This window comes from Megalobrama amblycephala, linkage group LG3 (assembly GCF_018812025.1).
Source record: "Megalobrama amblycephala isolate DHTTF-2021 linkage group LG3, ASM1881202v1, whole genome shotgun sequence".
Lineage (NCBI taxonomy): Eukaryota > Metazoa > Chordata > Actinopteri > Cypriniformes > Xenocyprididae > Megalobrama > Megalobrama amblycephala.
Window position 1 is genome coordinate 29,967,952 of NC_063046.1, and position 27,916 is coordinate 29,995,867.

Here is a 27,916-nt window from a genome sequence, read left to right on the forward strand (position 1 = left end):
TATAATAAACTGCAGTGCTCAACCTGTCACTCAGCCAGTTCCTTAAAAACTCCTCAGCCAAACTAGTGGAAAACCCCAAAAGGCGGGTCTAAGTAAAGGACAACCGAAACGACCAATCAGATTGTACCTGTCACTCACTAGCCAATAAGAGAACAAGTTTCTCTCCAGTAAAGTAGCACGTTTGGTTTAACCGTCACATACACAATCACACTGTAAATAATACTCACACTGATTTCAAATGAAACAACGGCCTCGGCTATACCAATATTACCGGATTTTTTTCGAGTTTCCCTCATCGTCTCGCCCGAGATTATTACCAGCGGGTTTAACGTTCACGGAGGAGGCGACTGTCCCTCCATTAACTGGTAGTAATGCGGAGTGGAGTCAGCGCTGGCTTCAGCTGAGCCCATCCGACAATGTCAAATAAACACCATCATCATTACTAAAAGCGCCACGAGAGTTTCACTGGAATAATCTCAAATGCCACTGAAGACAGACGGGTGAATACCGGGATATTTAAACGTCAGGTAAGAGGAGTCTGATCCGCTCATGCTGATGTCACCTGTTTACCTCTACAGACTGACTCTGACACATGACCAGCTTTAGATCCGTACGTGTAACCAGATCCGCTGAATATACATGACAACACAGCGTTATCCAGCAATGACATTATCTCCAACCCGAGCTAGGAATAACCGTTGACAGAGAAGCTGATAGTTTGCGTTCTGTACTTGATTATTTTCATTTAGTGTAAGGCCTGTCCATCTCTGCTGCATCGTTTTCTCCCAGCATTCACAGTCGGTGACTGTCTATAGAGTGTGTATAACGCTGATGTGATATTTACATTGGGTGTATTACATCATGAATACAGTCATTGCACTTACAGAAACCTGTTCATATTGCTAATACATTGGCATTACAGGTGGGTTTTCTAGGCTCTGCATGTTTCCTATGTTGACATAGCATCAACTTCTTCACAGATCACTGTCTGTTGAATATCAATGGCTGTGGAGGGAGGGGTAAGACAGACAGCATCAAAGCTTGAGAGTCCCTCACAGTGATCATCAGTATTGTTTAGAGCTGTGCTTCACAACTTTTTTTTTCTCAGAAGGGGCCCTGTTTTACATGTCATGTCAAACAACAGCAAGTGCCACTGAGATGAATGGGAATGCTAACAGAATGCGTTGGCCAGGTATTATAGCCCTCCTTGATCCATTCATCTGGAATTAAGTAGGCTTTGCGACCCCTAAGATTTAGTACTCTTTGACGTGTTTGCCCAGAGCACTAATAATTACCAGAATGGAGATCTGAATATGGATAGGCTGTAGATGTTAATCAAAACCACGCTGACATTTTTAGGATGGACCAAATTACTGCCGAACCACCTATATTGCTGGATCTTTCTTCACTGCCACATCTTACATTTCAGACAGAAGTAGATGACACGTGCAATATCAGTAAAAGTTTGTTCGCTAGAGCATTATCTGTCTTGTCTTTTATTCTTGATATTAGTCATTATGCAGTAGTGGTACTATGTGTGCACCATTACTGTGCATACAGGAAGCTCAGAGTGAGATTTAATTTGCTGTGTGAATTCCCCTGCTGCTGGGGGAAAAACCAGTCACACAGTCTCTGTTGATACAAGTGTGTTCGGGTTGGTTATTCTAATATCGTGGTCATTGATGAGGTATGCCAGAGAGCCAAGTCAGTGGTTGTCATGTGATGTTGCTTAAAGGAAAATTTCACCCATAAATGAAGATTCTGTCATCATTTACTCACCATACCATTCCAAAACCGTATGCCTTTTTTTCTGTAGAACACAAAAGGGGATATCTGAAAAATGTTGAAAAACATTGTATGAACAAAAGACAGCACCTTTTTAAAATACGTTCTTTTGTGTTCAACAGAAGTATGAGGGTGAGTAAATGATGACAGAATTTTCATTTTTTGATGAACTATACCTTTAAGGACCCATATTTCAAACTGAACAGCTAGTGGTAGCCAAATAGAAGTAAGCAAAATGGTTGTTAAACAAAAACTAAATAAATTGTACTGCACACATAGGACCAAAAAAGTTATTATCATATAATTTTGTTGATAATCAATAATTGTGTTAATGCACAAACAACAGAAGAAGTATGATTTATAGTTTTTATTTTATATACAAATTGATTTTGATGGGCTCTTGACAGCCAATAATTACTCAAGTGAAACTGTCCAACATTGTGGTCACCACAAACTCATGTTTGCTCTTTTTCTAAGTGAATCCATATTTAATGTAGTCTGGGTCATATTTTGTTTTACCCTAAGTTGTTTTGGTCATGGAATGAGGTTATGAGGTTATGACATGAGGGCATGTCAACTGGTCTATATGGCAAGCTTCTTACAAATGACAGATACATTTACACCAAAATACCATAAAAACAAAAGTGTTTGTTTGGACACACTGCCTTTTTTGTCAGGAACAAAAATATGGGAAGATTTTTTCTCCTTCCTTTCTAAAAGGTAATAGACATATTACTTGCTACTATGACTATCCTACAGTAACTATGCACAAGTTGCAGAGATGCATTTTCTTATTTGCATTTAGTGTCATTTTTCCCTGCTCTCCTCAACCCTGTCAGAACAGACGTGTGACCTATTTTTGTGCTGCAACCCACCAGTTGAGATCCACTAATTTAAAATATGATTTAAAAGATGTTGTGCCATTTTTCAGCACAATTTCTTCCTAAAAAGTTAACTAGACTAAACCCGTGGAGGCCTAGATCAGGGGTTCTGAATGTTTTTTGGGCCAACACCCCCTATCCATTATCTAGGTTCCTTACTGCCCCCCATCAAATAAAATGTAGTCTAATTGTCTTCCCTAAATATTAATGTTGTTGATTATTTTGCATTTTTTAATTAGGCCTATTATTATATTTAAACTACCATTCAAATGTTTGGGGTCAGCACAATTCTATTTTAAAAGAAACTTTCATTCAACAAGGATCTACTAAATTGGTTCAATAATGACTGCAATAACTGTAATAAATAGATTTTCAAAGTTTTATGCATAATTTTGTTGGTAATTTTCATTGCTGTAGCCTTTGGCGATGTTGAGAAGTCTTTGAATGTTGTTTAAATAGCAAATGCATTTGCGCCCATTTGTGCGCTCATGAGCGTGCTTCTCTGAAAATGTGGTGTCTTCAGGCGCGTTACTATTTTGAGGCAACTGAAATAGACAGCGCCACTGAAGCCTGGTCTAAAGTCAATGGCGCAATATTTGTTTTGTTATTTAAAGAGCACGTTAGTAATGCGCCAATATGCGGGTGCACAACACGTGTACACTCTGCTTATTACGCACACAGGGACACGCACCAGGACACAAACATGCTAAATATTAAAAAATAAAAGGATTACAATGTAAAAGATTATTATTGTGTGCATAAAGACAAAATGATTTGGTGAAATCCGGCTTTTCCTGTAGATGATCTGCTCGCGCGCTTTAACCTCACGCACAAGCAGATCCGTTTCCTCGTTGCAGAAGCATTCAGTTTTTCCGCTTGCAAATTCCGCCAAGTAAATAGCAAATCCACCATGGCGCGAGCACAACTGGCTTTTAAAGGGAATGGGAGATGCCACTCTGATTGGTTTATTGCACGTTACGCCCAAACACACCCATTACTCAATAAGAGAATAGGGACAACCCTTTTGGACCATGCGGTGAGTGCGCCGACCATTTTTCCTGTCCTTAAACTAGCAAAAGTTGATTCAGACATGCCCTAAGTGCACTTGCGACGTGCGATTTAGACCATGCTCTTATATAGTTAAAATAGGGCCCTAAAACTTTAATTGCGTAGAACAGATTATCAAACTGTAGCCAATCAGTCAACAAGAAGCATTCATATAAATTTTACCAATGGAAAAAAATAACTACTATTGTATTTGAATGCTAAATGCAGAAGTTGTTTTCACGGAAAGTTCAGCAGCTGTGCTACAGAAAGCTGAAAGAAACACTGAAGTAAAAAGTCACTGATGGAAATCATACACTGTCGATTCTAGTCGCATTGGTGTAACCTGGTAGGTTACACTCTGTCTACACCGGATGCAAAAGGCACGACACATCGCAACAAAAGCACATAGGACCCGGTATAATCACTGAGTCTGATTAGCAATTTTATGAGGATGTTCAGCCTCAAGTGAACTTTAATGCTATACATGATTTACTACATGATTTTAAGTTACTGAACCCATCATCAGTATCTGTAGCTATATGAGAGGCTGATTTATGGACAGCTTTGTGTTAGCTTAGAACAGAACCATGATCAAAGTACTCTAAATGGTTGTGTATTACATTTAACACAGTTAACTTCATTTGCCTAAATTAAATTGAAAATAATTGTCATAAGTCATCTGTGTATATTTTTATTTGCTTATTTAAAGCATATGAACATTAATAAAATGAAACAGATGACACATTAACATCATTGTTCTAAAAGATGTTGGCAACATTTTTGATATTGTGCAGTTCTCATATTCATTAACCCCATGTTAAATTACTGAATTTTAACTCTGTTTAAGCATATCTGCAGTAGACAAATCTTGCACAATGTTCCCAGCCATGGTCTTGCAGTTGCTAATTATGGTAATAATATGGCAAATACTAGTGGGTCACTGCTAATTCATTAGAGGGGAGCAGGAAGGATTGGTCAGAGCTGGTAATTTTAGGAGGCATCGTGAAGGGTACCAAAGTCCCTTCAAGGCAAGTCAGTTCATTTGCCGGCCAGAATTGTAACACCCCCAGACAGCTATTTCCAGTATGCAATTACATTCCTATTTATCCCCTGGAGAAAGACAAAATCGACATAACTTTGTCAATATCAGTCAATCTCAATAACATATTTGAATCAGGAACTTACAACAATGCTATCATAGGTTGACTCATTTAGCTCAAATTGTACAAAAACAGAAAAAAACCCACTGTATTTATGGATGATCGACCTAATGAACATGCATGTTCCAGAGCAGTGGTTCCCAACATTTTCCAACTCATGGCCCATACAACCAAATGTGCAAGTTTTCACTGCAAGAATTTTAACAAACCTGGCTATTTTTTGTGTCGTGTTGGTTAATGGGGACTTATAAACGGAGATTGTTAACACAGTCTTTATTGATTAAACTGGCAATTAACAGAAAATGCAGATAATGGGTTACCAATCCCAGGCCCAGTTCCAGAATCAAAGTTTTTTGTTCAAGTTCCAGTTTTTTGAGCAGTGAGTGGATTCTGACTAACTTAAACACCTCTGAAGGCTCTGATTGGCCATTGTGTTCAAGAAATCAGCAGATATGTCTATGATTGGCTATATTTCTAAACACTGCAAAAGTAAATGGAAACATCTGATGCTCTCCAGAGTGCAAACACAAATGCATTGGAGCATTTGCCAAATCTGTTTTGACACTATTATATTATTACAGCTTCGACTGAGGGTGCTCTTGCTTTCATTTGCACCCCCGTGGAACTGGACCTGACCGAGCCTCAAGAGAGTCGGGCACATAACAGTTATTAGACCTTATAAACTAAAATCATTGTGACTCTTCTAATGCATTGGTTTGTGTTGTTAAACATTTACTAAGCACTGTATGTCAGGCTGAAGAGAAGAAAGTTGCAAACGGAGATCAGGCTTGATGTGAAGCTTATTCCAGTAAAATAATGTGTAAATAATCAAATGTAAAAATAAAACTGCATAGTCTTCACATGAATTAAATATACATTGATTTTTATTAAAGCTACAGTATTAAACTTTTTATTAAAGTTATTTAGTCAAGATAGTGATTTATTTTTTTCTTTTTCTGTTGTTTGACTCACAAATAACAAAAACTCCCAAAAGTAGCCTATGAAAATCATTCAGATATCGCAAGCCGTTACAATATGCAAATCACAATATGCATATTTGTGATATTTCAATAATTTTGATATTTCATGCAGACCTATTTATTCATGTCTATAGTAAGTGTATGCAGCAAACATATGCTAGATAATTTGGTGGTTTATTATTAACACAACCAATCAGAGTGCTTAAATAGTAAATACAAAGTAATAGTTTAATATTTATTTTTTGTTATTTTATAATATATTTAATTAGACATTTTTACAGATATGAACTAAATTATTATTTTTATTAATATTAAATGGTGGCCCCTTTGTAATTTCATTTCAATGAAGACTATCCAAGGTTATTTTACATTTAATTACTTTATTCAGTTTCTTGTAGTATTTGTTACCTGAATAGCCCTACTACTGTTAAACCTACCTGAAAAACTTAAAGCAAATTATTTAATTTGTATCTTTATTCTATTGTATTTATTTGTGCTATCGTTAGTTTATTTATTCTTATTTTATTACTGTTTACTTTTAAAAAAAAAATTCAATTCAAATTTCGAAATCAAGCTATCTTGTGAATTTGCAATAAAATTACCCCATTTACACCAAAATTACCCAAAGTGAGCAAACATTTAGGTGAGACAGTTGTAATTGTACTTGGGCAATATTTATATATGAATAAAAGTCTAAATTAAAATCTGTCATCATATAAGTGATCTCTTCAGAAGAAATTATTGATTTCCTAGACTTTCAATGGATGGACAAAAGCTAGATAATATTAAAATATCTATATGACAATATATACAGTGGTTCTTCCCTGTGGTATCAAATATCGATACTTTTCAAGGTATCAAGTTGAATCTAGAAATTCCAGTATCATGACAACACTAGTGTAGGGTTTCTCAAATTTTTTTAAAAAACATTTTCAAAGGGTGCCGTTACTGAAAAAAGGTTGGGAAACACTGGTCTAGCGTAAACAAGGCCCTGTTTACACTTGGCCACTTCATGCATCTTTCTCCTTGTTTTTTCCCCACACACTCATAATTATTACTTTTGTGTGGCAAGCTTTATGTGTGCGCTTGAGCCTTTAATTTATATTTTAATTATGGTTTAATATTTCTCTGTAATGTACAACAAGTAAGCAGTGTTATATATAATATTCTATCTCAGCCCTGAAACGGAAACTATTTTCCAATGCCACCCCACTGTATATATTTAAGTAATTAAATTAAAATCATAAAGTTGCTGCTTAAATAAAGGACTACTAGTTGAGCTGCACGATTCTGGATCAATTGAAAATCATGATATTTTTTTTTAAAAATAGATATCACAATTCTCCCACAATTCTGAATAGAAAACAGAACAAAATGACAAAATGTTAATTGCTGCAGTCTATTTAAAATATTTAATTAGAATTTTTATTTAAAAAAATCTGTTTAAATAAACGATTCAATGACTCACTCATAAAGACTTCACTTGTTTCATTACTGGATGAATCAGTGTTTTTGAAATAATCTCTTGAATGACAAACACATTTTATTAACAGTCCCTTGTTGCCACTTACCGGTGTAACAATGTAATCGATACAATCTTTATTTGAAGCATCAAGTTACTTTCAAAAGGTGATTTATTATATTTTCATTGCTACTGTAGACTTCAGTGTTTATATCTGAACTATAAACTTTTATTTCAGTACTTCGGTCATAATGTGAATTATTGTTTGTAAAGCTGTTTCATACCTGTACATGACATCTACTCTATAGTCAGCAGCAGTGCCAACACTGTGTTTCACTGTGGTCCTACTTGTAAAAGGTTTAATAGACAGGAATAAGATTTTCATTTTGTCATTTAGGAATAAGATCACGTGTTTGTTTGAATCAAGATCACAATCTTTTAACAACTAATTATGCAGTTCCTACTATTCGACTAGAAAAACTTACTCAAGATCTCAATCAGGCAAAAAGACAAGACTAATCTCATTCTTAAACCTTTATACTTTCTCTGATTATTAAATCTCCACTTTCTCTCTTTTTACAGCTCTTTATGTCCGTTCAGTCCATCTATTCCTTTCCCATTGAAAAGGTCATGAAAGCTCCTTCTTCCTGGTCCCACTGACCCCTGACGACCCTCTGACCTTCGACGTGTGTTCCAGTCATCTTCAACCCACTCTTGCTATGCAGCCATGAGCTCTGTGCTATGGAGCCAGGAGAAGCCTGCTGGCAGTTTCCGGGATGACTGGCGTTTCTACATTGTGGTGAAGGAGTGCACCGTGGAAAAGCCAGGCCAGAAGACTCTGCGCATCCCACGTGGCAGCCTCGGCCAGGCTTGCCAGGAACGCAACAGCCTCGGTCGCACAATCCCACCCAGCAAGGGTAAGCGCAGTCTACGCATCCTGGACCAGACCAATGTGGTGGTGAGCGTGGATGAACGGGACGTGATGGAGCTCGAGGAGAAGCTGGCGGAGCTGCTGTTCCCCATCACCAACTGTGAAGAGCGCTACAGTCTGCTGTGCAACAGATCGCGTCTGGACAGGGCCCATGACATCAACTGTGGGTCAAAAGTCAGAGTGCAGCTGAGGTCCGGTGACGAGCCCCTTCCAGGCGTGGTCCGCTTTAAAGGGGCTCTGCTGCCTGACCGAGCACTGAGCGGTATCTGGTTTGGTGTTGAATTACTGGTGAGCAACGCTGTTTGGCTTGTTTACGTTGTTTGACTGGTTTTGGGTTCACCCAGCCCTTGAGCTTGTGATCATTACAGGACAAAGCTGCATTTGTCTCCAGGGCTTAGCTGGGAGATTTGAGCGAACATAACTAAAGCCTGTAGGCTGTTGTGTAGGTGAAGGCCAGACTCAAACATCACATACCAACAATGTCTTTTGTTCATATGGCAAATGTGTGACGTTATTAATGTGAGTTCTTATGTCTGGATTGGTGTATGCAATGTCTTTTTTTTATCCTCTTTCAGGAGGAGGGCCGGGGTCAGGGTTTCACAGAGGGCTCTTATCAGGGTCAGCAGCTGTTTCGTTGTGAAGATGAATGCGGTGTCTTCGTTGCACTGGATAAACTTGAGCTCTGGGAAGATGAGGAGCTGGAGGTGGATCGTGTGACGCTAGAGGATAATGACCCGGAAGTGGAAGGTGAAGTACCACCACTGGAGATCAACTCTCGAGTGTTGGTACAGACACGGGACGGCCCGGAACGGGGCACTGTTATCTTCTGTGACTTACTGCCTGGCAACGAGAGTCTTGGATACTACGTTGGTGTTGATATGGTAAATTAATTAGATTGTTGAGATGGTGAATAACTGATTTTAGCTGCAAAGTTACAGTTTATTATTACCATTTTCATTAAGCAATGTGTTTGTTCAGGCAGGTCAGATATTTTAGAAGGTGCTTTTTATGTGAAGTTTGTTATTATTATTAAAATACAAGGGATGCACCAATTTACAATTTCTGGCTGATGCGATAAGACAATAATTATTTTTATGTTTTGGGTGATAACCGATAAATTATGTTCAATTTTGTCTAAATCAGGAGTGTCAAACTCATTTTAGGTTGAGGGCTGGATGGGAAAAAATGTAACCATGTGCGGGCCGAATTACCTTTTTTTTTTTTTTTTTTTTTTTTTTTTTTAAACCTTAGTGCTCTGACAGTTACATTTTAATATTAACCATACAAACTACAAGTTAATTTGCAAGAAGATTAGAGAAACACACTGCTCTTTGAAAAAGAGCAATACAATTTTTTTATTAGTGATGCACCGATTTTTATTTTCCATGGCCAGCTACAGTTTTTTTACAAGCATATTTGCAGATTATTATATATATTTATAATGCACTTATATGGAGCACATTATACAGAGACAAGAGGAAAAGAAAATGTCATCGAAACTTTTCTGAAGACAGTCATTACCCTTCAGAGATCCATTCATATAATTCAATATTTATGTTTTTTCCTATATTTCATGAACAGCAAGCTTGGCCTGGTACAGTATTTGCTCTGCTGGAGTATTTCCTCTTTGCGTCCATATTCAGCATGTGCCTGTGTTAAACATCTTGTTTACAGACTTCATAATATTTCCACACAAATGACAGTTTGGGAAATGATTTCAAAGCAGTTTTTTTTGCAAGTCCAGAACAGAGAATCAAAATAAGGTCAAAGGTCAAAATAAAGCTAAAAACTGTTCAGATTTATGGCTGGTGGACCATGCATCTCTGTTTTTATTATTATTCAAATCATTCTCCTGGCCGGATTGGACATTTTTGTGGGCTGTATTTGGCCCGTGGGCTGTATGTTTGACATGCCTGGTTTAAATAAATAAAAAAAATAAAACCCTAAAAGCTAAACTCTGCAATTTTAAATGTTACATGCTACAGGCATCACAACATTATAATGTACAGTATGGAAAATGGATATTAATTCTGAGGTCTGATAAAGATTACATTTAACAGTGTTATTAATTTATTAGTGTTTAAAGATTAAGTGAGTGTTAGATTATGGCAAAGGTAACCTAAAAAATAGGAGAAATGAACAATGAGGATGAAATTAAATATCCATTATTGACTGATACAGATTAAAAAAAAAAAAACTGTAATGTCAGCCTATAAAAATATAAAATACACTTTTTATAAAACTGTGCAGAAGTTTAGTGTTGGTAAAACATATTTTAATACTTTTATTCAGAAAGGATGCATTCAGTTGATGAAAAGTGACCGTAAACACATTTTTAATATTACGAAAGATTTCTGTTTCAAATAAATGATGGAAAACAAATGTTTCTCGAGCACCAAATCTTAATCAGCATATTAGAATGATTTCTGAAGGATCTTGTGGAGAAATGGCTGCTTAGATGAGCTTTACCAATAAATTACCATTTAAAAATATATTACAAGTTATTTTAAACTCTAATAATATTTCACAATATTACTGTTTTTATTGTAATTTTGATAAAATAAATGCAGCCTTGGTGAGTATAAGAGACTTTATAACATTAAAAACGTCAGTGTGGAGGGATGGATTGAAGGAGAGATGTAGAGACAGCTCAGTTTGCTCTGTGTGACCATCATAATGGCGTACTGCCAAATGCTCACACAAGACACAACCAACACACGCCATTCCACTGTTCTCCTCTTTTCACCCTTTGTTTCTCTCTTCTGTTAAGCTCTTATTGCTCTTTCAGCATAGCTCAGCTGGACTTACTATCACTGAGATCTAAATGGTGTAGATGTGAATAACTTTTAGGTTTTGAGGAGTTTTATATGTTTCTTAGGACAGGACATTACTTTTAGTTTGCTACTGGTTTTTAATAATAGATTGTATAGATTAGATTTGGTATGTTTGAGTCTATTTAGTAAGTTAATGCCTTTATTATTAGTGCTGTATTTGAATGAGGATTATTTGATGAAGAGTTTGGATTTATTTGGTTGAATAGATACATAAAATAGTATGAAGGAAATGGCTATACATTAGAAATATAGATTAAAACAGATAACAGTGGAGATCTGGCATGTGAAGGGTGTGGGTTTAGAGTCCAGAGACATCAGTTGTTCTGATGATAGTGTAGGTTGTGTAGTGTAGCCATTAGAGAATTACAGCTCTCAGTTAGTGAGATGGGTCCTGTCTGGGTCAGAAGAGGAACACAGTTGTAGATTTCCATTAGGAGATAGAGACAGGCCAACTTTTGTTTGGAAAGTGTTTATTTTGAGGTGGAAATTACAGTGTTGTAGATGTGAATGCTTATGAGATGATCTAGGTCAGGTGCAGTAATAGGGTGCTGTACCTCTCGCCCTCAGGACAATCCCATTGGAGACTGGGATGGGATCATCGACGGCAAACAGCTGTGTAATTTTGCTAGTCTTGAACACACCCGTCTCGTCCCCATCTGTGATGTGATGCCAGGTAAGGGTTCTCACTTCATACTTCTGTATTGGATTTTATTCTGGCTTTGAGTGTTTACTGCTAGAAACCTGGTTTTAGTTCTACTATTTGTTCAGATGTGAAGTTTTACAAGTACCTTGGATGTCACAAAAGATTATAAAAGTCATAGGAAAAGAACATTTTTAAAAATTACATTTATCTATTTTTCTATTTTTTCTATTGCGTTATTGTTTATAGATAGAGACATTTCATTGTGTTTTAGACTTCAAGTCAGAGTGTAGGCTAAATATTTGTTGTCAGAAAGCATGTGTGTGTGAGTGAGTCATGGTAATGCAGGAAACAGAAGCTCTTTTGTCTAAAGGTCTTGTTTTTGTGAGTGGAGTGTGTGGAGCTCTCTTTGTTCCCTCTATATATTGATTTGTTTGTTTGTGTGCATGTGTATGTGTGTGGGCAAGATGTCTTGTCTTGGTTGGTAATGTCTTAAAGCTTTCTTATTCAATCTGTGAAACTAAAGGAATCTGTAAACACAGTTATCAGATGCTCTATGTGTGATAATGTATGTGATGATTTTACCAAATATATATACTGGATAAATCCTTATGACACAATAACTTTACAAAATCTAAATTTATGTTGAAAAGACTCTACTTTGACCCATGTAAGAAAGAGAATCTTATGAATTTTGGTAGAATAGGTGAGCAGATTGCATGTCTTTATTTGCTACAGAATACTCAATGCAGGATCAGAGGCTGCCCAAAGTCTTTGCCTGCAGGAGTGGCAGTGACAAGCCTGGCAGTCAGAGCAAACCAAAGAGCAAAGGTAATAATTATGCTGTTATATCTATATATAGTATGTATGTTCATACAGCATATTATAATTTTTAGATGCCAGTGAAATCTTTGAATGAAAATTTTGATGCCACACCAAAGACTAATACTAGCATAACTAAAGTAAATAAATAATAATAAAAAAAACTTAATTATTGAATGTACAGTGGGTACGGAAAGTATTCAGACCACCTTAAAGTTTTCACTCTTTGTTATATTGCAGCCATTTGCTAAAATCAGGTTCATTTTTTTTTCCTCATTAATGTACACATAGCACCCCATATTGACAGAAAAACACAGAATTGTTGGCATTTTTGAAGATTTATTAAAAAAGAAAAACTGAAATATCACATGGTCCTAAGTATTCAGACCCTTTGCTCAGTATTTAGTAGAAGCACCCTTTTGATCTAATACAGCCATGAGTCTTTTTGGGAAAGATGCAACAAGTTTTTCACACCTGGATTTGGGGATCCTCTGCCATTCCTCCTTGCAGATCCTCTAAAGTTCTGTCAGGTTGGATGGTAAACGTTGGTGGACAGCCATTTTTAGGTCTCTCCAGAGATGCTCAATTGGGTTTAAGTCAGGGCTCTGGCTGGGCCATTCAAGAACAGTCACGGAGTTGTTGTGAAGCCACTCTTTTGTTATTTTAGCTGTGAGCTTAGGGTCATTGTCCTGTTGGAAGGTAAACCTTCGGCCCAGTCTGTCAATATGGGGTGCTGTGTGTACATTAATGAAGAAAAAAATGAACTTAAATGATTTTAGCAAAATGATGATTTTAGCAAATGGCTGCAATATAACAAAGAGTGAAAAATTTAAGGGGGTCTGAATACTTTACGTACCCACTGTAAATAAACAGTCATTGAAGTTATTCAGTCAAAAGCAGTGAGTGATTTTCTTTTTTTTCTTTTGTTGTTTGATTAAAATAATATATTAAGGTATATTAAGCTAATTTTACTTGATGCACAAATCCAATATATTATTGATACACAATGCTATTCACAACATTCACTTAAGACATAATCAACTGTTTTTTTACACGAATGCTCTTCAAGATGGAGATTTTGACATATTTTTGTGAGTATTTGAACATTCAGTCATGAACCCAAATGACTAGCAAAGGACTGATTAGGCAAGATTTCACCGGTTGCACGCCATCAGAAATAACATTGCTGTGTTCCATGTGAAATGGCCTTTAAGCCCTGTCCACATCCTGCTCTGTCACAGAACATGCACACAGGAAGCCATCTGTCAGACACGCTATTAATTGCGATGTTATATTATGCATTATCCTAATCCATTTTGGTGAAATTTGACATAATTTATATGTACTGTATTTAAAATTGTATATGAGTGTTAGTGCAATTCCAAAGTGCAAAAAAAAAAAAAAAAATTCTGTTGGATACTTCTTCATAGGCATCATTAGTATTGACAGCGCTAGGTGGAAGGAGTGCATCTGAGGGTTTTTTTTTTATTCCTCCAGAACTATTCTCTCTTATCTAAACATGATCTTGAAATGACATACTAAGCTTTTCTGAACACTGCATGACTCGCTTTGGAGTCTTTCTCTCTCTCTCTCTCTCTCTGTCCTGATAGATCATGTAAAATCCTCACCAGGCATGTAATTTCTGCAAGAATACACACAAATGTCTCAGAATTGTTATGGTGAAATGACATCCATGTAGAAATCTGAGATTTTGCTTAATCCCACATGTAGAAACATGTATTCCTTCTTTCTCTAGCTCTCTCTCTCTCTGTCACACACACACACACACACACACACACACACACACACACACACACACCACACAATGTTTACTATCTATCTTCCTATCGTGACTTTTATTCAGGGTTAGGCCTGCAGCCTGGCAGCAGGAGCAAGTCTGAGTTTTATTATACACTAAATGGCAGCTCGGTCGATCACCCTGCCCAGTCCAAAGCCAAAAGCACATGGTACATAGATGAAGGTAATTAATAATCAATACAAATGGAAGACTGCAAAACTCTAATGATAAACATCTTAACAGCAAGGTGCCGTCCTGCAGATAGCTATCCTAAAATTAGACTGCACTTATCTTTAGGCTCCTTTAATAATCTTGTCATGAATAAGTCATGTTAGTCAATGCCTTTGAATACATGAGCTGTGATTTTAAAAGCAACTTGCTGCTGAGATCTTTTATTTGGAGTCTGGTTCACTGTGACGTGAGTGGCATGCGACCTCATTAGCATGACATCATTAATCAGAAAGTGAACATCTCAGTTGAATGTTCTGTGTTTGCATTTCAAATTCAGTTTACAGCTAAATTTAACTGTAAGTTAAAATGAATTAAATTAAATTAAAAAAGTTAAGTTACATTAAATATTTATTTTAACACTGCATTAATTCATGAGTTGCATAATATATATGTAATTCTTACTATTGGTGACTAGTTTTATGTTTGTGTGATTTGTGAAAGCCTTTTATATTTAATATTGCTGGCACGCTCAAGCCATATCTCCACTCATGCATTGTGTAAGTGTGCGTGATTGAATGTGTGTGTATGTGTATTTGAACATATTGGGAGACTGTATTCCTTATAACATTGCTTTCATCTGTGTAACCATTTCATATTTCATGTCACACTATACTAACATGCACTATTGGAGGACATTGCAGGGGTGGTCTGTGATTGGTTATGGGGTTTATATTGTGTTTGGTTATGGGGTTTATATTGTGTTTGTGGCCTGTGCTTCTTTCGTTCTCATTCCTCAGGCTGTCTGTTCACCACAATTCTTATGCTTGATTCCTATGGTGACTTTTTCCTGTAGCCCATACAAATGTTTACCAATATCTTCATATTTTATGTACTGGTATGTGTTTCGGTGAGGAGAAAATAACCAGCACTGATCAGACATCATATTTTGGCTAAGCTGTGGTTTAGTATACACTACTGTTTAAAAGTTTGGCTCAGTAAGATTTTTTTTAAGGAAATTCATACTTTTATTCTTCATCCTTTTGATTCATACTTTTAAATTAATTAAAAACTGACAGTAGGCATTTATAATGTGACAAAAGTTTTCTATTTCAAAGAAACATTTCTTATTATCAATGTTGAAAACATGATACCTTTTTTTGGAATTCTTTGATGGATAGAAAGTAAAAAAGAACAGCTTTTTACTTTCTATTAATCAATGAATACTGAAAAAAATATATTGTGTTTTCAACCTTTTTCAACATTTAGAATAAAATCAAATGTTTCTTGAGCACCAGTTTAAATCGGAATATTAGAATGAAGACTGGAGTAATGGCTGTTGAAAATTAAGCTTTGCTGTTACAGATTTTTAAAAAATATTAAAATAGAAAATAATTCCATTTAAATTGTAATAATGTTTCACAATGTTAGTAGTTACTATTACTGTTATGGTTTACTGTTTTGATCAAATAAATGCTGTTTTAGTGAGAATAAGAGACTTCTTACACCACTTCTACACTGTACGAGAGCAGCTCGATGCGACGTGACAAAAGATAAAAAAATTACAAAAATAAAATAAAACCCATTGTAATCAGTAATGTTGTCTACATTTGATGCAACACGATGTTACAAAAACATTACAAAAATCTTACCGACCTTTTGAACGGCAGTGTATAAATGTAAATCTTCTTAATGACAGATTACTCTTTCATTTAAGCTATTTGAACCATTTATTATAATTTCATAACATTAGCTGTGATGTCTTCAGATGGTTTGTATTGATTGATCAGTTCCTGGTCCTTCACACTGATGCATCTTCCGGTTATTATGACCTCTTGGTACAGCCTCTCATTTCTCTGTCTTTGTTTCTTGACAGTCGGCGAGGACCCGGCCAAATCCCTGACGGACATGCCCCCAGACTTCAACCCAAGCTCATCCCCCTCTCGAGCTCTGCCCACCACCCCTTCGCTGCCCACTGATAACAAGTTCCACTCCCTGCCCTTCAGCTTGAGCCGCAAAGTTGGCCCCAATGGGAGCATGAGCCACGGCCCCCTCTCCCTGTCTGCTGGCTCAGTGATGGGGGGAGCAGCAGGAGATCCTGCCACCTGCTACCACGCCTGTTCAGAGGCCTCCATCACCACCACAAGGCCAGCCGGGGTTAGAGGTCGGGTCAATGGTGGAGGTCAAAGAGAACCCACCGCTGTGTGGGGTCATCCGTTGGGTTGGTCTACCCCCAGGTCTACAAGAGCCACTAGCTGGTCTAGAGCTGGTGAGTAGATTCATGTGTGTTCGCTGTACTGTAACTAGTGAATATAAATACACTAGCATTCAAACATTTGGGTCAGTACAATTTTTTTTCTGAAGAGATTAATTCTTTGCAAGGATACATTAAATTTGAAATCGAAATCTGTTTTCAACATTGATAATTATAAGACATGTTTCTTGAGCACCAAATCAGCATATTAGAATGATTTCTGAAGGATCATGTGACACTGAAGACTGGAGTAATGATACTGAAAATTCAGCTTTGCCATCACAGGAATAAATTACAGTAAATTATAATTTTAAAATATTTTAAAATATGAAACAGTTATTTTAAATTAATAATAATATGAAATTATGTAATAATATTTCACAATATCATTGTTTTACTGTATTTTTGATCAAATGAATGCAGTCTTGGTGAAAATACTTATTTCAAAAACAGTAATAAACCCCAAAATGTTGAAAGGTAGTGAATATTAGTGTATATACATTTGCTATATTATAAACTGTGTTTCTTATGTGTGTGTGTTTAGGAGGAGGAGTGTGTGGGCTGCACTGATGGCACATTTAAAGGGATTCGTTATTTTACGTGTCCACCAAAGAAAGCTCTGTTTGTCAAACTGAAGTGTTGCAGGCCAGACTCACGATTCCCGTCTTTACATCATTCACCCAACCCCATAGAACGATGCAACTCCATAGGTAAGAAACACACTTCAAGTGTCAGTGCATATAGTTATGAAAAGTCTACACTACAGTAATGTTTACAATTACATTATTTAATGATTTAGCAGATACTTTTATCCAAAGTGACTTACAAATGAGGAGAACAATAGAAGCAATCAAACCAACAATAGGGCTACAATATGTAAATGCTGTGACTACTCATAGTTAGTCTAGCACAGTACTAGTTTTTTTTTTTTTAATGAATAAAAAAATAGATATACTGAATAGTATAGTAAGTGTTAGTATTTATGGGTAAAGTATTGACGAAAAAGATGCATCTTTGGCCATTTCTTGAAAGTGCATTGCACCAGCAGGGAACAAGTAAAGTCAAATAAAGGTCTGTGAAAGTGATTTTGTGCCTCTTTGGGATGACACCACAAGGTGCCATTCACTTGCAGAGCACAAGCTTCTGGAGGGCACATAGGGTCTGAAGTAGTGAGTTTAGGTTACGGAGTGCAGAGCCAATGGTTGCCAGTGGTTGTAGGCAAACATCAGTGCCTTGAATTTGATGCAAGCAGCTCTTGGGAACCAGTGCAAATTGATGGCAGGCTGTTAGGCCTGCAAAGAGAGCGTTACAGTAGTCCAGTATGGATAGAAAAAGAGCTTGGACAAGGAGTTGTATAGAATTCTCCAATAGGAAGGGCCTGATCTAGAGCAGAAATTGCAGTTACTTTAACACATTAAAGGCCTGCATATACTTCTTTTCCCACATTCCACTCTGTCTGGTACATAATTGAGAGTTCAAGCCCTTAAAAGTATACTGTATTGACCCTGAACACAAATAAATGCATTTGGCGTGTGCACACTACCTAGTGGACCTTTGTTTTTGCTAAAATCACTCGCTGATGATGAAAATTATGTTCTGAAGACTTTGAGGGCTTGAGCCGAATGCAGGCAAGGGAAATATACTTTCAGCTTTACAGTAAATGAACCAGCATTGTGAAATGTGAAGCTTGTATTTTTTGCTAAAGAAATGTTTATTTTTTGATCTGTTAAGTGCTTTTGTGGGAATACTTTTCAAAGTGGATGACTTACTGGTTATGTGTTACAGACGTGTGGGCGAAGTTTGCATTGTAGTTTACAGTGCTTTACTGATAGTTGTATCACATCCTTTTCTGGAATCTTTTTGTGAATCATGCATAAGTTTACTTCATGACAAAAACAATTTGAATAAAACTGCGCAGACAAGAGTAGGAAGTAATTCTAGTAATAATGTTAACATGTACAATAAATAAGTTTGTGACTATACTTTGAAAATAGCATGCATTTTTATATTTTATATTTTTGTAAACTGAAAGTTGAAGTTGACTTTTTGTGGCATCTTTAGTAATTAACATTATGCCACAAATGCTGTCAGTAGAGCTTAACATGTATTGATGTCAGAAGCCATTTTTTGAGCACTGAAGCTCATTGTACTTGATTGATATGACTCCTCAGTGTGTTTTGCTGCAGCTTTTGGGGGTTATCTGAGTGAAGTAGTTAATGAGAACACTCCTCCTCGGACGGAGAATGATGGTTTGGAGGTGATGGTTGGGAAGAAGAAAGGAATTCAAGGACATTATAACTCCTGCTATCTGGACTCTACTCTGTTCTGGTGAACACACACACACACACACACACACACACACACACACACACACACACACACACACACACACACACACACACACACACACACTTGTGGTAACTCTCCATAGACGTAATGTTTTTATACTGTACAAACTATATTCTATTCCTTTACACTAACCCTACCCCTAAACCTACCTATCACAGAAAACTTTCTGCAATTTTACATTTAAAAAAAAAAAAAAAAAAACTCATTCTGTATGATTTAAAAGCTTCTTTCCCATGGGAACCTCAATTTAGGTCCCCTCGGTGACACGAGGTCCCCATGAGTATGTGTGCATTCAGGTTGAAGTCCCCACCAATATAGAAAAACGTATACACACACACGCGCACACACACACATATGTTGGTACTCATATCATTATGAGGACATTCCATAGGCATAATGTTTTTTTTTTATACTGAGCTAATTATATTTTCTAGCCCCAACTCTAAACCTACCCTTGACAAAACTTTCTGCATTTTTACGTTTTTTAATAAAAAATCGTTTTGTATGTTTATTTAGCATTTTGAATTATAAGGACATCAGCATGTCCTCATAATGTAGGGGTCATGGCCTGAAACCTGAATAAACACTACAGTATAAGGATGGTCCTCATAATGTAGGTCAAACCAGTACACACACAAACACACATACTGGCTCACGCCGTGTTTAATTTCTCTGGGTTTCCATGATATCTACACACAGAGAGTTAAAACTACTATAATACTACATATTACATATATTTGACATGAGTGCAATACATAGATGATGCTTAATAGATTATAAGCTACTACTTAATGTTGAATTTGTAAAAAATATATGTATTCTTCTGTCTCTCTCTGCATGTCAGTCTATTCTCTTTTAGTTCTGTGTTGGATACAGTACTCCTAAGGCCAAGATCCAAGACGGATGTAGAATATTACAAAGAGACTCAAGAGTTACTGCGGACAGAAATAGTCAACCCACTACGAATGTGAGTGACACACAGTTTATTACCGTACATTATTTGGCTGCTTCATCTTTATTAGCTGTATTAGTATTAGCATTGTGCATCTAAATATTCATCCAAATATTCTCTTTTCGGTATTTTCTGTGACAGACTTTTATTAATCTGCGTGTGTGTGTATTTGTTAGACATGGCTACGTATGCGCCACTAAAATCATGAAACTAAGGAGGATATTGGAGAAAGTGGAGGCGGCGTCAGGATTTACTTCAGAAGAGAAAGGTGAGAAAAGTCTCATTGTATTTCATGTCACTGTAGAAGAAATGTATTGATACTGCCCTCTGTAGGTGCAAACAGAAACTGATTTTCACTCTGTAAAAATTACAGATGTTTTATTCAGCAGTTGAGTTATTTTGAGCATCTGCAATATTGAGGAACAACACAACTAGATAATAATTATTAGATAATTATTTATAATAATTAATTATTAGAGGTGCATCAACATGATTTTTACAGGTAATGTTAATACTACATTGTATTGGTTTGAAAACAGTACTCTATACTACAAAATATGAAGAAATAATGTTGTCATCTACATGACAATATGACTGCAAAAGTATTTTAGTCATAATATTGTCATATGAGCACATGTTCTTAGATGTTTTAGAACATGTTATCACCTCAGAACCTGTTATTGTTATACCAAGTGGTTTGGGAATGGAATTTTTTCCCATTTACTTTTATTTTGAGTACATCCTGCTGTTTTAGGGAACATTGTGCTCCCATACTGAAACACAGGTGGCACCTGTTATGTCCACTTTGTGCTTTTATAAAGTATATCACACATTATGACGCACAGAACATTCCATTCTTTATACAAGCAGAGTAAAAGTTACAGATAAAGTCATTAATTATAAGGATGCTAATTTATTGTTCTCTAAACCTAATTCTTCATCAAAACACACACTCTATATTGATCTAGAGCACCAGAAATGTATTAAATGCTTAAACGTTTAAATTATGGCACTCAAAATGATCATAATATGGGCCCACTTTATATACTAGTCTTCAACTACATTGTAATAACATTTAATCATTTGATACAATGCACGTATTGTGTAAATACATTTTTTACCTTGTACTTATATTTAGAAATACTTGCATTTAATTACATCTGTAAGTAACTGGGTTCTCTAAAATCTATAATTACACTGTTAACCCGATTCCTACCCCTTAACCCACCCTAAAACCTACCCATACCATGAAACTGGTCCCTAAACTTACCCACCTCAATAGCAGCAAAAGTTGTACATTGTATGTACGTTGTACCTAACTCTATATATATATATATATATATATATTGATGTGCAAGTACATAGTAGTGAAAGACTCCTAATATAAAGTGGGACCTCAATGGAAAATATTTTATTATAAAAAAATTACATTTCTTTTATAAAGATCTGCATATTAACTACAAATAATTATGAGATGAATAGTAATAAGTTATTTTGATTTGCATTTTGATTTGTATAGTGCGAATTGTAATAAGTTATTCTCTCTGTTTAGATCCTGAGGAGTTTCTCAACATCTTGTTTCATCACATCCTGAGAGTCGACCCTCTTCTCAAACTTCGGTGCGCCTCCCACATACCCTTCAAATCAAATCCATGGTAGAATTAACATATTTAGGAACTCCACAAAGCTAGTATTAAAAAGTGGTGTCTTTATCTTTTATCTTATCTCTTGCAGGTCTGCAGGGCAGAAGGTTCAGGACTGTTACTTCTATCAAATATTTATGGACAAGAAAGATAAAGTTCTGGTGCCAACCAGCCAGCAACTTCTGGAGTGGTCCTTCATCAACAGTGATCTCAAATTTGCAGAGGTATGGACACAAGGCATCCTCTATATCTTTGTTAACCATATAATTAGTGGAGAGGCCACTTTTACTTCCATGTTTTATTGTTCTTTACAATATTTTTTATTCTGTAAAAAAAAAAAAAAATATATATATATATATATATATATATATATATATTACATTTTTTTTAAATATATATATATATATATATATATATATATATATATATATATATATATATATATATATATATATATATAAAAAAAAGTTGAGGTCTCTAAAATTTGTAATGTTTTGAAAGAACTTTCTTATGCTCACCAATGCATTTATTGGATCAAAATACAGTAAAAACAATAATATTGTGAAATATTTTGAAATTTGAAACAGTTTCTATTTGATTATATTTTAAAGTGTAATTTATGATGGTAAAGTAGCCATTACTATCAATCTAATATGCTGATTTGGTGCTAACAAATCTTATTATTCTCAATTTGCAATAATATTTTTGTTGAAACTTACTTGTTAAAGCAATTTGAGGTACAATTTCTGCACATGATATTAATACTACTGTTATTATCATTTTATAATTTAGTTGTTAAATTTCTCTAAATAAGCACATAGAACAAGTACAAAATTAAAAGAGAAAGATGCATTCAGAGGAGAAATTACACATCCATGTTGGTTATTATTGTGTGAGGACGAATGAAAAGGTCATGTTCTTGTCTGTTTGTTTCTGTCCAGGCCCCTTCTTGCCTTATAATTCAGATGCCTCGCTTTGGGAAGGACTTTAAAATGTTTAATAAGATCTTCCCCTCTTTGAAGCTTGACATCACAGATCTATTAGATGACAGTGAGTCAATGGATTTGTGAAGTTATTTGAATAAAAGAACTCATTGTATTGTAATATGCATCATTTTAGCTGTGCTCTGTGTTTTCAGTGTTTAAAGGAAAATGGTATAACAAATGTTTGTATCAGCCCCTAGAGAATGTCGAATCTGTGGTGGCTTAGCTCTTTACGAGTGCAGAGAGTGCTACGAAGATTGTGACATCACACCAGGAAAGATCAAGCAGTTCTGTGAAAAGTGCAATACGCAGGTAGGACACTAACATATGCACATTTAAGCACAAACATGCTCTTCTAGGCTCTATGAAAATTCAGTGATCTTGTCTGCAGTACCTTTCATATCCACTAGATGGAGGCTTTTCCAAATAAATCACTGTTCAAATGCGTTAATCTATAGTGTGTAGACAACTATAACAGTTCCTTACAGTGGTTAAATGTACATTAATGTGCATATTTGTGTGTACATGTTTTTTTTTTCCTGAGTATTTGACACAGTTTGTGTTCACTTCCTGGACCTTTAGGTACATCTGCACCCACGGCGTAAGTCTCATCGTTATGTTAAGTCATCTGTCCCTAAAGAGCTGCAGGAATCAGTGTGGAGACAGGGATCTTACCCTCACCAGCAGATGGAGCTGTTTGCCGTGCTCTGCATTGAGACGAGCCACTATGTCGCCTTTGTCAAATACGGATCCGCAGACTCGGCTTGGCTGTTCTTCGATAGTATGGCTGACCGCGACGGTACAGAGGACTTATAAACCTATTTTGTGTTATTGTTTTTTAATCGTATATGACTCACTTTTGAGTCACAATAATAAATAGACGCACCATTCTTATCTTTTATTGATTTTTCTGTCGCTAACTCTGTTGTTTCTCTGTTTTTGGTGGCAGGCGGTCAGAACGGGTTTAACATCCCACAGGTATCCCCGTGCCCAGAAGTAGGGGCCTACCTCAAGATGACCCCAGAGGAACTCCACGCGCTGGACCCCAAGAACATCCAGGGCTATGCACGCAGACTTCTCTGTGACGCCTATATGTGCATGTACCAGAGTCCTACCATGAGCCTCTATAAATAGAGACGGAGAAATAACGAAGGACGGAAAGGTAGGAAAGGGAATGGCCAAGAAGGAGAGAGATGATGGAACAAGGGAACAGAGGAAAGGGGCTGCGATGAAGAGAGAATGAGGAATTAAATAAGAAGAAAAGTGCCCATGAAGACGCACTCGAGGTTGAATGTCCAGTTGCCTCATCCTCTCTTCTGCATCTCTCTGTATATACCGCAGGGTAAATACGGCCATAAGAGCGAAGGCGAGATCAAGAGAGCGAACTAAAAAAGCCTATTTGCACTGTGTGAGAGCGTATGTGTTTGTGTGTGTTTGTTGAAGTGTTGTTGTCGTTTTCTCTGATTTGTACCGTCTTTGACTGAGCTCAAACTCTTTGAGTGTGTGGAGTGACGGTTTTGCCATTTGAAAATGGAGAGAATCCATTGTCTTTCCAACCCTTTCCTGCATATCGCAGACACTCACTCACCTGACGGCTTAACATTCGCCACGTACCGCCAGAACTGACCCCTCCAAACGGCCAACACACTCTACCCCTGTAAATGAAGCCTTGGAAGAATGACCAAAATGACTCTTCCGTCTGATTGCCTCCACTCATCATCAACCCATCTTGATGCACTGCAGCATCCAGCATTAACTGTGTGTAGTCCCTGTTTTTTGCCTTTATATTTTGCTGTGAAGTCTTTGTCAGGTGTGTTCACAAACAGCATAGCCCTCGACTGCCATGCACTGGTCCGAAGAATGAGATGATTAAGCACACAATTTGATTTTGACATGAAGAATAATATAATTGAGCTTTTTCCTGTTGAATTAGGAGTTATTGCATTTTATTATAATTAGTTGTTTCATAAATATGGATATTATGTTATTTTAAATATCACAAGAATTAATAGCAGCTCCCCAGGCCCTGCTCTCGAAGTGGTAAAAATATCAGAAAATTACTTCTTACAGATGCAAGTCAATTTTTGCTAGTATTATGATAACATTATGATATTCCAAAAGTTATAGTTTTGCAGTCAAGGACATGTTCATGTTATAAAGAGCTGATTTAAGTTCCTTTTTGTATATGATATCCTCTGGTTTGAGTGTTCACTGCTGAGGTTGAATGGGCAAGAGCTGTCTCACGTTATACTGCAGCACTGTTGGCTGATTTGCAGTAACACTGTTCATCGAGATACTGGTTTGATGTACCGTGCACATTTTACCTATAGGTTACTGGAATGTTTACACAGCCTGGTTATAACTGAAGAGCTATGGAAAGAAACATGCATTGGGATTGTTTTTTAATCTCTGCTAATGTAACCGTACACTATGGGAGAGATTCTCCGTGAGATGCTGTAATGGGAGAAAGGATGACGACTGGTGTACTTGTGTAAAATGAAGCCAGGTGGACTTTATTATCTCTGTGCTGTTCTCTTAAATGTTAACTAAATTAAAACGCCCTTTTGAAAACAGCTTTTGTGGTAATGGCTGCACTGCTTTTGATTTGCTCATTTGGGATTATGTTTGGTAAAATGTGTGTGGTTTTTTTTTTTTAAATAGAAGTGAGGACAAGCAAGAGGAAGGAGTGTGGTTTGTGTGTGTGTGTGTGAAGTGAATATTTACCTTGAAAAGTTGACAGATGTGCCACCAAGCTGTGAGAATCTCTGTCTTCGCATGTCACAGAGATGTGTGCAGCATTTGTGCTTTGATGCCAGCAGTGTTTTCATCTGCCACGTGTGTGAGAGTGTGTTTGTAGACGGTCTTCGGCAGGCAGACGGGTGAGGTGTGTTTGGATGTCTATTGCCTTCAGTGTTGTCATAAGTCTGAGAGTGTTTGTGTGGGGATTTGTCTACTGCCACGGGCGCTGCTGCTTTCACCTGTCACCTGTGCGGATCTCATTAACATGGTGTCACGGCCGGGGCATGATGTGGTCTCGGACGCAAACACACCAACGTTGGACAGATGGGGCTGATGTGTAGTGAAGGCTCAGCAACTGGAGACACACACAACACACACACACATGCTACATCAAGTCCCCGCCCCAATGACCTTGTATGGTGACGGCCATTACATGTTCAGTTGTACCAATAGATGTAGAGGTACAAATTTTTGGTTTATTTTAATGTGTCCTTGTTATGGTGAAATTACACAATTAAGTATTGAGTAATATTAACAGCATGTACTTTAGATTTAGGGTTTGGTTTAGTGTTAGATGCTAGTAATTATCGATAATTTACTCTTATTACAACAGTAAATACATGTAATGTGTAACAAGGACACATTAAAATAAAGTGTTGATTGTCGAATGTACATTTGGATACTCATAATTAAGTCTGTTGGTGTTTTATAAATCATGTTTCTCATAAATAAAAATGTATATACTCCACTTAAACAACTGAAACATATTGCTGCCTTTTAGTCTTGTCGTCTCACGTCCATTTCAAGCCTGCGAACTGCACGATTATGCTAGTATTTGTCGTCACAACAGCTGGCACACAACGCTCTCTTGTAGCTTTATGCTGTGGCATATGCCTGCTGTGTGCCACGTGCTAATTTAGACTACGCTGGCGCTACCTGACCAGATGGAGAACAGTATTGCCATTCTCACCATTAGAAAATCGCCTTGGGGGCTGAATGTCAAATAAAATCAAAGCATATGGATTGCTTCTCTGTCAACTTTGATTCTGACAAACAGAAGATCTGCTATTGTTAAGAGGTTTATCGCAGAGCCTCCCGATGAGAGTTCAGGAATGTAACAATTGGTTTTATGTGTGCCTTTGCTATGTGGACTCAAAAAATGATTTTGCTGCTTGTTCAATTTGCTTAAGCTAATGGAACACTTCTTCAACATTTTATTTAACTTAATGTCATTGTGTGCAATCCACTTAAATTTGTAAAACAGATGTTTACTGAAATGGCCAGAGGAATTAGATTTCTAGTTCCCAGCATGCTTTGCATGGGACTGAATGGGAGAATAAATGTTAAAGTTAAGTGCTATTTAATGTGTTTTTGAGCAAGTTAAAAAGGTGAATGTTTTGAAACGTAAGTTTTGGCGGTTACCTTAATGCTGAAGAGTGGCGCTTATGCTTGGGTTGAGCTGGTGAATGTAGTGTACTTTGCTTTTCTTAATGAGCAATGGTACAATGCTTTTGCATTTAGCCTAGTGGCCACCACAACTTCTGGTGCAGCGCAGTGTATGAAAAATTGCAAGAAAATTAAGCACAAAATACAATTTTGAGGAAATGTTCCACAACAGGACAAAACAACATTAAGATGATCGACCTTCACTCTATTTAAAGTTTCTGGAAAACTTATGTATAATATAATATGCCAAAATGTTATTCTTACTCTAGTTAATAATATTTAATATACATTAGGATAAAAGGAATAATTGATGAGGGTTCACTTTGCATCGTTGCCGCATTCTGGAGTGAATTATTTTTCAATAATTCAACAGACCAGAATAAATTATTCTGCTATACCACAGTTCCCACACTTTAAGACATAGTCCAATGTTTTCTTTAAAGACGTTTGTCACGGTTTTGTCCTTAAAGGATTAGTTCACTTTGAAATGAAAATTACCCCAAGCTTTACTCCCTCTCAAGCCATCCTAGGTGTGTATGACTTTCTTTTTTCTGATGAACACAATTGACGAAATGTTAATAAATATCCTGACGCATCCGAGCTTTATAATGGCAGTAAGCGTTACCAAATGAGTATGAGCTGTCTCCATCCACATCCATCCATCTATTCCACACGGCTCCAGGGGGTTAATAAAGGCCTTCTGAAGCGAAGCGATATGTTTGTGTAAAAAACATTTCCATATTTAATAAGTTATGAAGTAAAATTTCTAGCTTGCGCCAGACCGCCTTCCGTATTCTACTTACGAAGAAAGTGTAAAACTCTAAACTCTAAAAACCATGGGGTTAATAAAGGCCTTCTGAAGCGAAACAATGCATTTGTGTAAAAAACAAACAAACCCATATTTAACAAGTTATGAAGTAAAATATCTAACTTTCGCCAGACTGCCTTCCGTATTCAAGTTCGTGAGGTGTAAACTGCCGTCGCGTCAGTTATACTTTTTCCGAGAGTTGAATAGGGAAGGCGTAGGACGTAGTGTAAGCTT

At 36.6% G+C, this 27,916-nt stretch overlaps 1 protein-coding gene across 1 annotated transcript; it reads left to right on the forward strand.

Annotated features, from left to right (window-relative positions):
• Nucleotides 1-161: 161 nt before the first annotated feature.
• Nucleotides 162-25,262, forward strand: cylda (cylindromatosis (turban tumor syndrome), a). Its single transcript, XM_048185017.1, is given in 18 exon segments — nt 162-527; nt 7,898-8,534; nt 8,822-9,127; nt 11,648-11,753; nt 12,459-12,551; nt 14,407-14,523; nt 16,385-16,587; nt 16,589-16,777; nt 17,307-17,472; nt 18,949-19,090; nt 19,956-20,078; nt 20,240-20,331; nt 21,616-21,682; nt 21,798-21,930; nt 22,648-22,756; nt 22,883-23,001; nt 23,272-23,488; nt 23,639-25,262. Coding segments are annotated over 17 exon segments (2,859 nt in total). The 5' UTR covers nt 162-527; nt 7,898-8,042; the 3' UTR covers nt 23,824-25,262.
• The last annotated feature ends 2,654 nt before the right edge of the window (nt 25,263-27,916 follow it).